This window comes from Equus przewalskii, chromosome 12 (assembly GCF_037783145.1).
Source record: "Equus przewalskii isolate Varuska chromosome 12, EquPr2, whole genome shotgun sequence".
In the NCBI taxonomy this organism is placed as follows: Eukaryota; Metazoa; Chordata; class Mammalia; order Perissodactyla; family Equidae; genus Equus; species Equus przewalskii.
The window spans coordinates 31080640-31094318 of NC_091842.1; the positions used below are offsets into that span (position 1 = coordinate 31080640).

Genomic DNA, 13679 nt, shown 5'->3' on the forward strand with positions numbered 1-13679 from the left:
AGCAAATCAATCGAACCCAAAGGGGGAGTCAAGGGAACCTCTGGTTTATAGCTAGTTGGTCAGAAATACAATTGACAACCTGGACTTGGAACTGGAATATGAAGTCCAAGAAGGGGGTCGTTGAAATCTCTGTAGCTGGCCGGTCAGAAGCACAGGCAACAACCTGGACTCGCAACTCGCATCTGAAGGGGGTGGAGGGGAGGCCGTCTTGTAGACTGAACCCTTACCCTGTGAGATCTGATGCTATCTCCAGGTAGGGTGTAGGAGAACTCACTTGAATTCTTGGACACCCTGCTGGTGTCTGAGAATGGACTGGTGTTGTATGGGAAGCCCTCCCCACCCCAACACACTCGCTGGAACTGGGTCCAGGAACCCTTTTAAACTTAACTATTCTTCTCAATGGCTGGCAATCTATTTCTCTGCTTTTATTTTTAATAAATGCTGAGCCACACAATTAAATTATAACAATTTCTCTCCATTATAATTAAAAATACATTTTGGGGCATTCACTGTATCCTTGTCTTCAAATAACACATCTGAAAAATATTCCCATGTCTCTAATATGAAACATAAATAGGATTCTTTAATAAGATCTAGTATCTTCCCTAGTTTAGACACTTACTTCGCCCTTAACAGTAACAACAAAAAACAAACAAAAAAGCAGACTTAAAACACAGTAGTAGTGTATGTGATTCTGAAAATAAATGGGATATAGTCCAAATCAATACTCCAAACAAAATGTCACAAAATGTTATGGCGGTAAGTGTCACTACAATCATGTATGTCTAGATTTAGGTACATTTAAAAATCAAAGATGCTAGTTTTCTATTCCAAGAAATTAAATTTCTTAATTAAAATTTTAGGCACTTCTCATTTACAACCTAATTCTAACTTAACAAGGACAAAACACACCAATCATTAATCCCTTCAAAAACAATTTGAGTGTCTGCCAGGTATCAAATTAGTTGCTGGATGTATGCTGGCAAATAAAATACACTTGGTTCCAGCCTCCACAGTATTCGGTCAACAGTGTTAACTTGGAGTGAAAAGAAAGTACCCACAGGAAAGGCAATCTATATGATAAGAAAATGCATTTTATAAACCTACAAAAGAGATAAATTGTAATTGGCTTTTTTATTAGTCAAAGAACAAACAGTAGGTCAATGACAAAGTTGGTGCCTGTTTAATGTGAGACCTTCCTTAAGTAACTATTATTTGATTGAAATAAAATCTAAAACAAACATACAATTAGAGTTCACATTCATATCAGAAACTGGCAAAATCCTTTGGACAGAAGAGACTCAACGTCCATATTCATAGCTTTACATGTGAACCCATATTCACGTAATTCAATAATATTCCATTATCACCCAAGTTTATAAATCATATTCTGTATGCTATTCTGCAATTGATCCATATTTGAAAGATGTTAAAAAGTCAGTTTTTAAAGTTTCTTTAAGGTCCACTATAAGTGAATAAAAAACAAAGGTACTGCTCTCCACAGAGGAAAACTTTCAGTATCCAAAATAATTGGTTGCAACAATTTAAAAATATTTATGAGTTAATCAGGGCAACAGACCTAAAAACAATGAACACAACCTGTAAACCAATTTAAAGATTTGTATATAAATACTTCTATATCTATAGTTAAATTTCTAGAATATGTTCGCCAAAATATTAATGGCAGGCAGTCATCTCTGGGTGGCAGGAGTGTTTACTTTTGTCATTATATTGTTTTATGTTGATAGCAGTTTTTTTCTCATTATTACAATAAGAAAAATACAACGCATTTTCATTTAAGAAAAAGAAGTGTTACTATCTCATGAAAAGTGGCTTCAAACCCCTTCCCAACTCCCTATTTTAAAAACAAAGTTTTCACTGAATGCTGCAAGTATGTATAACCTCCAAACAGCCTATGTTCCACCTGCTGGATCTCCTTCTGAGGACCATGCTTTAAAACAATGAGATAATGGGACTTCAAAGATTAAATTCAAAGAGGTAAGGAAAGCCAAAACCTTATTCAAACAGCCCACGTTCCTGGCATCCACCTTGAACTTAACACTCCTAAAACAATCTCCCTCTTAGATCTTAAGAAAGCAGGCTGAGAAAGGGATTAAAAAAAGAATAGCGACTTTTTTTTTTAATTAAATCATAAAAAAACTTACCTCAGTAAAAATATTTAATTACTTTCCTGTCTTACATTCTCTTTCTTAGCACCTTTATTGTGAACCTGGAGGGGAGAAAAAGGTAAATTTACTTTTTGTTGAACACGTACTACAGGCCAGGCAGAACGGTGAGAGAAAGCCTCCGGGAGAACATGAAGCCTGCGATAAACTGGGACGAACACAACAGAAGTTACTAAAGTGGGATGGTTGGGAAGGAGGATGGGAAGTTGTAAGTGTACTTAAATAACTTTTCCTAAAGTGTTCAAGAACCTATAAATGAGTGTATTCAACAAACAGGCTGAAAGCACTCTGGCAGGTTCAGAGTTGTGTTGCTAGACCTGGAAGTCTGCATCTGAATCCCAGCTCTACCGCCTCCTAGCTTGTGTGATCCTGAGCAAGCCGCTAACCTGTGTGCCTCAGTTTCCCCATATGTATAATAACAGTGCCCAACTCACAGGACTGCTGAGGACTATACAAGATAATCCACATCAGGGACTTTAAAACAGTTCCTGGAACATAATAAACGGCCAGCAAATGTTAATCACGGTTTCTATGATTATACGCTCTTACATAATAAACCTGTTTGCCTCTCATCACCTCCACCACCATATGTTATCATCATCATTATTACTGAGAAATGGCATAATCCTGTCTTCAAGAGGCTTACCGTGTACTGGGTGAGATGAGCTACCCAGACACATAATATTAGGCAAAAGAAAGATCAAACTCAATTATTCACTCATTTATTTAACAAATGTCTGACTATCTATTCTCTGCCAGATATTTTGCTGGGCGTTCTTTGGTGGCTGGGATGGACACAGTCCTCTCCTCACAGTGTCCAGTCTATCAAGGCCCACCCACAGGACAGACTCTGCTTTTCACTGGGTGAGGGGCAGTATGGATCTGAACTGGCAGAACTGAAGAGGAGAACACTCTGAGTGGAAGGGATGGTGTTATAGGAAGCAGAGTGCCGTTGGGGAATGCTGAGTAGCCTTGTTGTCAGGGAGCATCCAGGAGGGCCATCATCAGTAGCAAGGCTAGAAAGCAGGGGGCCCTCAAGAGCCAGGCTGAGTGCGCTCTCTCTTCTCAAGTACACTGATTATCCTACTCAAATTGAATCACGGCTTACTCTCAACTTCAATTCTAACGCAGCCACGCGTCACTTAAAGACAGGGATACGTTCTGAGAAACGCATTCTTAGGCAATTTTGTCGCTGTGTGAGCATCACAGAGTGCACTTTACACAAAACTAAATGGTATAGCCCACTTCAGCCCAGGCTGCATGCACTAATCTTATGGGACCACTGTCCTGTATGTGGTCTGCCATTGACCGAAACATTATGCAGCACATGACTGTATCTTGCTATTGTTTTTCTTCATGGTTTCTTTTTTTCTCTTTTAAAAGTGAGGGGGTGAGTAGGAAAAAGAAAAAGAGAATAACAACCTCTACCCATGTTGGCATTGGTGGTAATGGTGGTGGAAGCAGCACTAAGTAATGAGTTTCACGTGCTCTTTCTAAATTCTCCCAACATTCTTACAGAGACAGAATTGTTCCTTTTACAGATTAGGAAACTGAGGCTCAGAGAAGTCAAATAGATGGCTGATGCCCACAGAGCTGACAAACGCAGACACAGGATTTAACTGCAAGTTTGACTCCCAAGGCCTGCTTTCTCTTAGGCACACACGTATAAGGGATTTTATACATTAAAACTGCTAAAAACGACTTACAGCTTCACGGTACATCAATTGCCATACTGATACAGAAACAGCCTTCATACATACAACCAAACCACTTAGAAAAGATAAAGGAAAAGAAGATCTCACTTACAAAAGCAAAAAAAGATAAAATATGTACATAAATTTAACAAGAAATGGGCAAAAAATGAGAAAATCTTTAAAATGCTCTGGAAGGATTCAAGAGTAAAACCCAACAAATGAAAAATATACAATGTCCTTGGATAAGAAGATTTAATATCAGAAAGATAAGAATTCTCCCTATATTAGTTCATAATTTTAACATGACTTCAATTTTTTTTTTCCTGGAACTAGACAAAGGATTCTAAAGTTCACATGGAAAAATAAACAAGCAAAAATTGCCAGGAAAATAAAGGGCAACAAAGGAAACTAATTTCACAAGGTATTAAAACATTTATAAAATCAATAATGTGTACTAGTGTATGAATAGAAAGACTAATGGAACAGAACAGAAAAGTCGAGAGGTGTGCCCCAGTACACCCGGAAGTTCAGAGCACAATAAAGGTGTATTGTCTTCTGAAACAAATGGGTAATGATAACTGGCAGCCATATGGAAAAAGATAAAGTTGAATCTATATGTCATCCCTGAACACTAGAATAAATTCTAAAGAATCAAAGATTTAAATGTAAAAATGAAACTATAAAAGCACCAAAAGAAAACAAGGGCAAATTCCAAATTCTTGGAGGTCTTTCTGTGACTCTAAATTCAGACACCATAAAAGATCACCTGAAATTTAAAGGAAAACCTTTTAAGCCTCCCTCCATATCAAAATACATCAAGACAATTTTTTTTAAAAAATTACAAACTGGGGGAAACTGCAACTCACATCACAAAGGGCTAATCTCTCTCAATACATAAATTCCTAGAAATCGATTGTAAAAAAGGCAATCTGAAAGAAAAATGTGCAAAGGGCATGAAGAGACGGTTCACAGAAAAGAAACAGAAATAGCCTTTAAGCATGTGAAAAGATGCTCAGTCTCATTCCTCATCAAAGCCATGCACACTGAGACAACACTGAGTGTCATTTCTCACCCACCGGACGGATACAAATCCAAGGGTGGTGGACACAGTCTGTTGGCGAGGCCATGGAGAGGCACTCTAATGCACTGTGGGAGTTCAAAATGGTACAACCGTGAAGGAGGACAGCACTGACCACAATTATAAATGCACTGTTACCTGACCCAGCAATGCTACTTCTGGAAAGATATCCCACAGGTATACCCCACATACACAAAATGACATGTGAACAAGGCTATTCACCACAGGTTGCCTGTGATGGCAAGAAACTGAAAAAAACTCAAATAAGACAAATAGGGCATAGTTCAATAAACCATGGCACAGGCATACGATGGAATATTCTGAAGCTGTTAAATAAACATTTTCTACATACTAATACAAAAAGATCCCAAAGGTATATTAACTGAAAAAAGCAAGGGCAGCATAATTTATATAGTATGCTACATTTTATATAAAAAGGAGCCTGTATATGTAATATACTGGTATCCGCTTGAATCTACACAAAGAAACAATAGATACCCACAGGAAACAAATAAAAGAGGTTATCTATGGGGGGAGGGGAGAAGTTAGACCAATACACTACTGGAAATTAGACTACTCAAAATACACTGTTTTGATTTTTCAACCATATGAACATTTCATCTACACAAAGACTTTTAAAGTGTTAAAAGTGTAACTCACAGAAAGCAGAGAAAGAGAATTACCCATAAATCAGAGTCAAAATCCAACAAGTATTAAAAAAAGACTTCTTCTCTGAAACTAGATATTGACAAGCATCACTTAGTGTCACCATCACTAAAAATTATAAAAGACAATGTAATTTTTTTTCAATCAAGCCAAAGCATCTGATTATAATAATCTATTAAAAAGCTATGGGGGGGGGGAGAATTAGAAGAGAGAACAGGAAGGTGCAATGGGAAGGATGTTGTAGTCTAATGGTTCTCAAATTATGGTCCCTGGCCCAGCAGCATTAGCATCACCTGAGAATCTGTTAAAAATGCAGATTCTGAGGCCCAGCCCAGACTTACTGAACCAGAAACTCTAGCAGTAGTAAGGAGCAATCCTTGTAATACACTCAAGTTTGAGAGCCACTGATCTGGTCCAGTGCCTCTCACACGTTCACATGCATCATTTGCAGGAGGATCTTGTTAAAATGTAGATTCTGGTTCTGTAGGTCTGCGGTGACCCTAGCGTCTGCATTTCAAACAGACTCCAGGATGCTGCCGATGTGCTGCTGGTCTGGGGAGTCTCCTCTGAGAAGAAAAGCTCAAGTCCACCTGGGGAAGAAGGCACGCAAACAGTCTTCACATGGTGGAGTCTCCTATGACACCTGCCTCAACGTCAGAATGGAGAAGTCCTTGTACGGGTTTCCTGGCTAAGAGAGACGATTGTAGCCTCCCACAGAAATTCTGTACCTAACACACAGCAAATATATTTTCAAACGTAGTTCTTATTAAAACCACCACAACAACTATCAATTACTGAAATTCAACTTAAAGATGTCCCATTTGAGAAAACTTTGATTTATAAGTGGACCTATGAGCCTTCCAAAACGGAAACAAACAAAAAACCATATTCATACATCTGCCTGGTTATCCTGTCTGATTAACTTTACTTCAAAAACATTAACCACAGCATCCGCTCTCCATGAAAAAACACCAGTTTGTTTCCTTCTAAACATTTTCAAAAAATAGTTCTTATATTTACAAACACTGATTCTCTGTTTGCTTTACATGGAGGAAAAAATCTTTACAGCAATCTTCCGAGTAAAGAGTTCTAGTTTAGATGGAAGGATCTAGAAATGTTGTGTATCTTCATTTTGCAAGTCATCCTTGGGATAAGGTTTTTGGTGTTAAACATTAATCAACGTGTTGAAATTTCTACATATTCCCTATTTCACTGAATTGATACCATCAACTTTCAGACACTATTATTTTATGTACCGCTAAGAAAAATTGCCAATTAAACCATGACATGACAATTGTAAGATACCATTTCATCTTAGATATGCACCTTAAAAATCAATGAAATAGCTTATTTACAAATCTCAGAGATATGTGCTTAGTAAATTACTCATTTTCATCCATAAAGGCATAGATTTTTGCCCATTCAACGTGTCCCCTATGTCTAAAAACTAGAACGGTTTCATATCTATGCAGTTCATATTATTTGGTTTATTTTTATAGAGATGAATATTTTTAAAAAGTAGTGAAGAGAACAAAAAGGAGTGACCTCTTTTTTTTCCCCCTGAGGAAGATTCACCCTGAACCAACATCTGTTGCCAATCTTCCTCTTCTTTTTGCTTGAGGAAGATTAGACCTGAGCTAACATCTGTGCCAATCTTCTTCTATTTTTTTGTATGTGGGACACCACCGCAACGTGGCTGGCGAGTGGAGTAGGTCAGCACCCAGGATCTGAACCCGCGAACCTGGGCTGCTGAAGTGGAGCACATGATACTTTTAACCACCTGGCCACAGGGCTGGGTCCAGGAGTGACCTCTTTTTACCCTGGAATGTGATACTGCTTGCTCAAAGTAATAAAAATTAAATACTCTCAATTTGGATAATTTTCCAATCCAAAAGTACTCAATGTATCTATCTCTAGACAATTTAATATATGTCCTTCTATTTTGACAACAGTGTTTACTTACATGTTTGTTTCCATGGCACCTTTCATAAGTAACAAAAAATGAACAACACCTTACGGCAAGAAGCAACTTATCCATTCAATGAAAAGGAAAAATAACCCTCCTTTGTAGATTTAACAAGAGTTGAAGAAATTTATAATGTTACACTGTAGCTCTATAACAGTCTAAGTTGAAGTTTCTTAACTCAATTTGCATTTTCCCCATAGCAGCAAGACTAACAGTTTCAAATGAAAAGACAATTTCTAACGAATCATACCAGGGGGTGATTACAGATCATTTTAATTTTCACCTTTACACACGTGCATTTTCCAAATTCTCTAATAGAGATATTAGTAAGTAGGACAGAAGGTTATTTAAAAAGTGGTTACGCTAATTTGTCTTTTACTTAACTCAGACCTTTTCAGTTAGTCTACTCATTAAAGCTGTTGCTTCCGACTCCATTCTAACTTCAAACTGCTCATTGATCCAAGTGTTTAGTTGTGAACATTTCCAGGAAGAATTTCCATTAAACAAAGCAAATTTTTCAGAGAGACATAGGTACTAACCTTGTCTCCCATCTGAGGTTCTAGAATAATCAATCACAGTGTCATCAGCCAAGAGCCTGCCTTTTTGGTATGTCATTCACTTCAGAAAGAATGGGGGGGTGGGCAGCCTGGTAGCATAGTGGTTAAGTTCACGCACTCTGCTTCGGTGGCCCGGGGTTCACAGGTTCCGATCCCGGGCTCAGACCTAGCACTGCTCATCCAGCCACGCTGTAGCGGCATCCCACATAAAATAGAGGAAAACTGGCACCGATGTTAGCTCAGCAACAATCTTCCTCAAGCAAAAAGAGGAAGATTGGCAACAGATGTCAGCTCAGGGCCAATCTTCCCCACAAAATAAAAGAAAGAAAGAATAGGGGGATAAATTTCCAAGCAAAAATTGTTTAAGTGACACTTAAATTCTGCCCCCTTTCCTGTTATAATTGAACTGGCAATGGAGATTGTTCTTTAGAGTGGATCTCAAGGTGGATCCACTTGCCCTCTAAAAGACTAGTTTAGTTATCAGAGTGACCGGGGACACCACTGGCATTCAGTGTTTGGGCACCAGGATGCTGGACTTCACACAATGCACGAGACAGACCCATATAATGAAGATTCATCCTGCTCCTCAGACTCTTGTAAATGTCCAGCCAGATTAATCACTACAAACTGGCATTACTTTAGAACATAATCCTGAAAAGTTTTTTAAAGAAATTATGGGAAAACCCCAGTAATTTAGGAGAAAATACCTAAAGCGAGGGAAGTTGCGACAGAATAATAACTGATGTCTAAAAATTAGTGGCCATGTTCTCACACCATGCATTGTTAACTCAACATTTAAGTGCCAAGTCATAATATTGAGCATATCTCAACTAGTGAGATATCGACACTGAATCCCAAAACTTGAATCTAGCTAATATTTTCTTCATTATTATCAATGATAAGTGGTAGGAACCCAGCATCGTGCCTCCAAGTAGCAGTATCTCAAAGCTTGTGGCACAAAAGATGTCATATGATGTAGTTTGAAAATACGGCATCCGTGGGGGGGGGGGGGGTTATATTAATATTATTTATGTGTTGATTGAGACAGTGTGTAATTTATCTTGGCACGTTACCCCTAATTCAATCTAGACTGTTTCTTTATTATCATAAACAGGTTATCCCAGCAGTTAGGTGGTCCCCACTCCCAGCCCAGGGTTCATCTGTATCTCTGCTCTTTCGTTTTCTTGTTTGAAATAGTTCCTGCTATCTTTATGCCCTTCAATCCAAATGTCTTCGTCAGAAGCAGGTGCAGGCACCCCAGCACATATCTTCTAGCACCGTAGTATGTGCTAGCTGTAAATGATACGGCAGTGCCTGTCATATATTGTTCTGGTTTTATTTCTCCCTTACATTTAAACTGGAGCATCATCCTGATTTTCAGTTATGTGTGTAGGTAGGTTATCCTGTTGACGAATTTCATCTCAGGGCAGCAAAGGGGTCTTTACAGACGTTTACTGCAAAGGGGAGGGGCCTTGGTTCTGACAAGGTGGAGCACCGCTGCTCCAAAGGGTGGAATCGCATGCTTAACGAAAATCAAACTTAAAAAGTTTCCTTTGCCTCAAGCAAGCCCTGGGCTCCAACACGCCGCTTCCATTCGGCCTGACACCCCAGCCCCGCATACCCTCGCTGCTCTAAGCCCACTTCTGCTCTCGCCCAGGGCCAAACAAGGGTTCTTGACCATCTTGGGGTTATGGACCCTTAGGGGAATTTGACAGAACCCAGGGCTCTCTCCCAAGAAACTCATTTACTGTGCTGCATCCACTTCCAGGGGGGCTCCCAGACACGCCCTCTGCAGCCCAATCGGGACTCGAGGGATGGAACCCGAGCCCCAAAACCCCGCGAGTGGGGGTAGGGAGAAGGATGGGAGGCAAGGACGGGCCGTGGGCGCTGGAGGCTGGGGGCCCGGGCTGGAGCCGCATCCCACGCTCCTAGCAGTGTGACTGCGGGCTGGGCGCTCCACCTCTCTGTGCAGCGAGCGGGACCGCGCCAGTCACTGCCCGGCATCCAGCAAAGGCTCCACCAACGGGCTCGCCGCGGCCAGCAGCCCGCGCCCTCGGCGCCACGCCGCCGCCAGAGGAAACCGAGGCGGGCCCGGGGGTCGCCCCCGAGCGCGGGCACCAGCTGCAAGCGCACCGGCCCGGGCGGCCCCGCGGCCCTGGCCCGGCCGCCCCGCCCCGCCCGCGCGGGTCCCCGGACGGCGCGCACCGGGCGGCTCCGCGGCAGCGCGGCGCAGGCTGGGGCGGCCACCCAGCACGCGGGCCGCCCGCCCGGCCCGCTCCCCGGCCCGGCACTCGGGCTCCGCCGCGCTCACCCCCTCCTCAGCCCCCAACGGCCGCCACCGCCGGCCGCAGCTCACCTCCCCGGCCGCCGCCGCCGCCGCCGCTACGGCCGTCGCGCGCGATCTCGCGAGACTTCGCTCCCCTCCGTGCCCCCCCCCCCCCACACTCCCGCCCTCCCCGCGGCGCGCGCGGACCCCGGCCTGGAGCGGGCTTGGCGCGCTCCCCCGAAGCCGCCCCCTGGCCTCGGGGTGGGGCCTAGCCGTGCTCGCGACCCCGCGTCCACGTCCCGCCCTCCCTTCCGCCCACCTCTGTGACGCGGAAGGGTTAAAGGCCAGGTGCGAAACGGTCGCCTCCTTCTCACCTGGCCGGCCGGGTGCGCGTGCGCATGCGCGCGCCCGGGACCCTGAACCTGCGAGCCTTTGCAAGGGCCCGGAGCCCGGTGACATCAGTGATCCGAGCCGCCGGTCTGGAAGGGCTTTCTCTGTGCCGAGCGGTTTACACCTCCCCCTGAGTCCTCACAACTGCCCCCAAGAAGTGGCTATTCCCATCCTCCCCATGCCAGAGGGGAAGAAACGGAGGCTTAGCAAGCTCCAGATTACAGAGCTGGGAACTGGCGTCCGGGGTTGTCTGACGCCCAAGCCAAAACCCCGTTTTTCCACGTTCATGACAACCCCTAGGCCCTGGCCCTGGCCCTCCCTCTGCAGAGGGCGTCTGACTTCCCTCCCCAGGTTCACCAAGGTGAGATGAGACCTCCTAGGAGGTCCGTGGCTTTTATGGAGCTGCTGTCAGGAGAACCTTCTTCATTACACCAACTTCCTAAGGCCTCCCTGTGCCAGGCCCTGTACAGCGCCCCGAAAACTATGGGACTGTTTATATTCGGTTCTGTCTCCTCTTTAGACTGGCGGCGATTCGATGGAAGAGAAGGCAGTACAATGGGACACAGGACCTAGAACCAGAATGTACATGGTGTTAGGGAGCTCAGAGAAGGATGTGACTTCTTCCTGGGGGTACAATCTTAACATTATAAAATTGTTTTTAAAGAAGAGGGGCTAGCATTTATTGAAGGCATTCCAAGGTCATTACCGATATTCTCCCAAGTTAAGTCAGGAGACTCAGAGCCCCAAGGTTATAAGTGAGATAGGTTTTGAGCCTGGGTCTGAGTCCAGAGCCTAGTACTGCTTTGCACTAAAATCCCATGAGCTGGTTCGTCTGGGCCAACAAGTTGCTGTCAAATCAAGAGCCTTGGAGGTCCTAGGTATAACTTCACTTTGCATCAGGGTCTGCGTGGCTTACCCAGCTCAGCTGACAGTCATGTCAGTGTCTGCACACGTTGGCCTGCCCACCCCCCAACCTGTCCACTCCCTCCAGAAGCAATGCCCCTCTGTACAGGCCAGAGGTTATGGGTGCCCTTCCATGTGCCAAAATCACCCAACCCATCTGATGGAGGAAGTGAGAGAGGCCGGGAAATCATATCGGATGGGCAGCTGCAAGGGGTCAAGCACTGCTCCAGGTGCTCCCAATAACCCCATGCGGAAGGTGTGGTTGTCCTCATTTCACAGATGAGGAAACCAAGGGCTTAAGAGGGAAGATAGCTTGCCCAAGAGCACACAGTTGGTAGGTGGGAGGGCTAGGGTTTCACCCCAGGTCAGTCTGTCCCCAAACCTACAAACTTTGGCCTCAGTGACCAACAAGGTTCTTCCCAACCCCCAAAGCCTGTGTCTTCATGAAACTGAAAACCTAGAAGTCCCCTCTAGACAGGTCTCCAGTCTAACATACCATATTTTCTTCTCTGGGTGGACTTTGCCTCAATATTCTCATCTAAAATAAAGATATAAATAGGTTGTTGGGAGTATTAGCCAAGTTAATATAAGTGAAACATGTAGAAAATTGCCTTGCACAGATTAAGCTCTCAGCAAATTATAGCTATTATTACCATGGGTGGGATGTCTGTGATATTTTATTCTTTCCCCATCTCCCAACATAAACTCCAAGTCAATTTGGAGGATGTGACCTTATCTGCTCAGGCATGGAAATAAAATTAGTTTCTAGCACACTGGAAACAATAAATGTTCTTTAATGGACAAAATTACCCCCAGACTTTCTTCTGACCGTGGAAAGAGACCAGACTTTCCCAAAGCTTTGATGCACTTTCTTCCCAGTTTCCTGGGAAACTGGCAGCCGGTTTTCTAAAAGGCTCCCCTTATATAGGGAAAGCCACCTAAATAATTTTCAGTTGTTGGCAAAAACAAAGAAAAAAAAATTAAGCTGAAACTTCTTAATGTAACCATGGTGACATCATGATGGGGGAAGCTTCAGGAACTGAAGCTGCCACCACCCTTAGGCCATGGTACCCCAAAGTTAGGTTTCTCCCCTGACACAAGGTATGCCACATGTTCCCATCAATGGCAATGGCAATGGCAATGAATTCCTATCAAGGAGGGGACATAGCAGGATCCAGAGAGGGCATTATAGGTTGACCAAAAAAATTTAGATGATTCTAATATGCACGCCTCTAAAGGTTTAACATATGGTTTCCAAAAAACGCTATTAAAATGTCTTTTGATCCAAGAGGAATTTTATAAACAGCTATAATGGGATTTATTTAATGTTCATTCATTCAATAAAAATTTAAGCACTTACGTGCCAGTTACTGTGTTATCAGCTGTGAGCAAGACAGACACAGTCCATGCTCTCATCATATTTATGGTCTAGAAGGAGAGAGAGGTGTTAGTTAAATAATTGAACCGATAAGTGTTGAAATATGTGATAAATAGAATCAAAAAGAAGAGCAAATGACAAAAAAAAAAAAAGAAAAAGAAAAAGGCTAGATGGAAGGGTAGGAAAGAACTTGCTTGAACTAAGTAACCAGGTTCTGGAGGATGCATCAGCGTGAACTAGGCAAGGAGAGGGGAGAGCATTCCAGAGACAGGGATGGCATGAGGCAGCAAGGAGTAGGTAAGAGTTGGTAGCTGGGAGGGCAGGGTGGACCAAGGCCTTAAGAGGCACCTCAGACATGTACACACCCCGAGCACAAGGGACAGTGGGGAGGAGAGAACCCAATTGAAGGCAGAAGAATGTCATGAGCAATGCCATTGGTCCCCCCATAGCATCCTGCCCCCTTGGTCAATCCAAGCTCATTACGGAATCCTGCCACTTCTGCTCCACCAGTTCTTGGGCAAAGATGGGCAGGCTGTAGTGACACAGCTGTCACATCTCTAACCAATCTGTATTTGAGGAAATTCCATATTCTATG

At 43.3% G+C, this 13679-nt stretch overlaps 2 protein-coding genes across 21 annotated transcripts in view; one reads left to right on the forward strand and one right to left on the reverse strand.

The window, feature by feature from the left end:
* The window catches only part of MRTFB (myocardin related transcription factor B), a 259277-nt gene that overhangs the window by 175743 nt on the left and 69855 nt on the right, over positions 1 to 13679 (reverse strand). For 4 of the 20 annotated variants that reach the window (XM_070568509.1, XM_070568500.1, XM_070568502.1 and 1 more), the window contains exons 1-2: positions 10504 to 10563; positions 2166 to 2230 (exon numbers count right to left, since the gene is read on the reverse strand). The exons of 2 other annotated variants lie outside the window; for them this stretch is intronic. The gene's annotated coding sequence lies outside the window, so the exon portion shown is untranslated. Of the gene's footprint in view, positions 1 to 2165; positions 2231 to 4956; positions 5022 to 10503; positions 10623 to 10787; positions 10946 to 13679 lie in introns of those variants that run through there. 14 more of the 20 variants (XM_070568499.1, XM_070568505.1, XM_070568491.1 and 11 more) reach the window with 8 other exon arrangements.
* LOC139074972 (atherin-like) lies at positions 754 to 10740 on the forward strand. Its single transcript, XM_070568940.1, has 2 exons — positions 754 to 759; positions 10120 to 10740. The coding sequence occupies exons 1-2, from the start codon at positions 754 to 756 to the stop codon at positions 10738 to 10740; spliced, it is 627 nt and encodes a 208-aa protein (XP_070425041.1).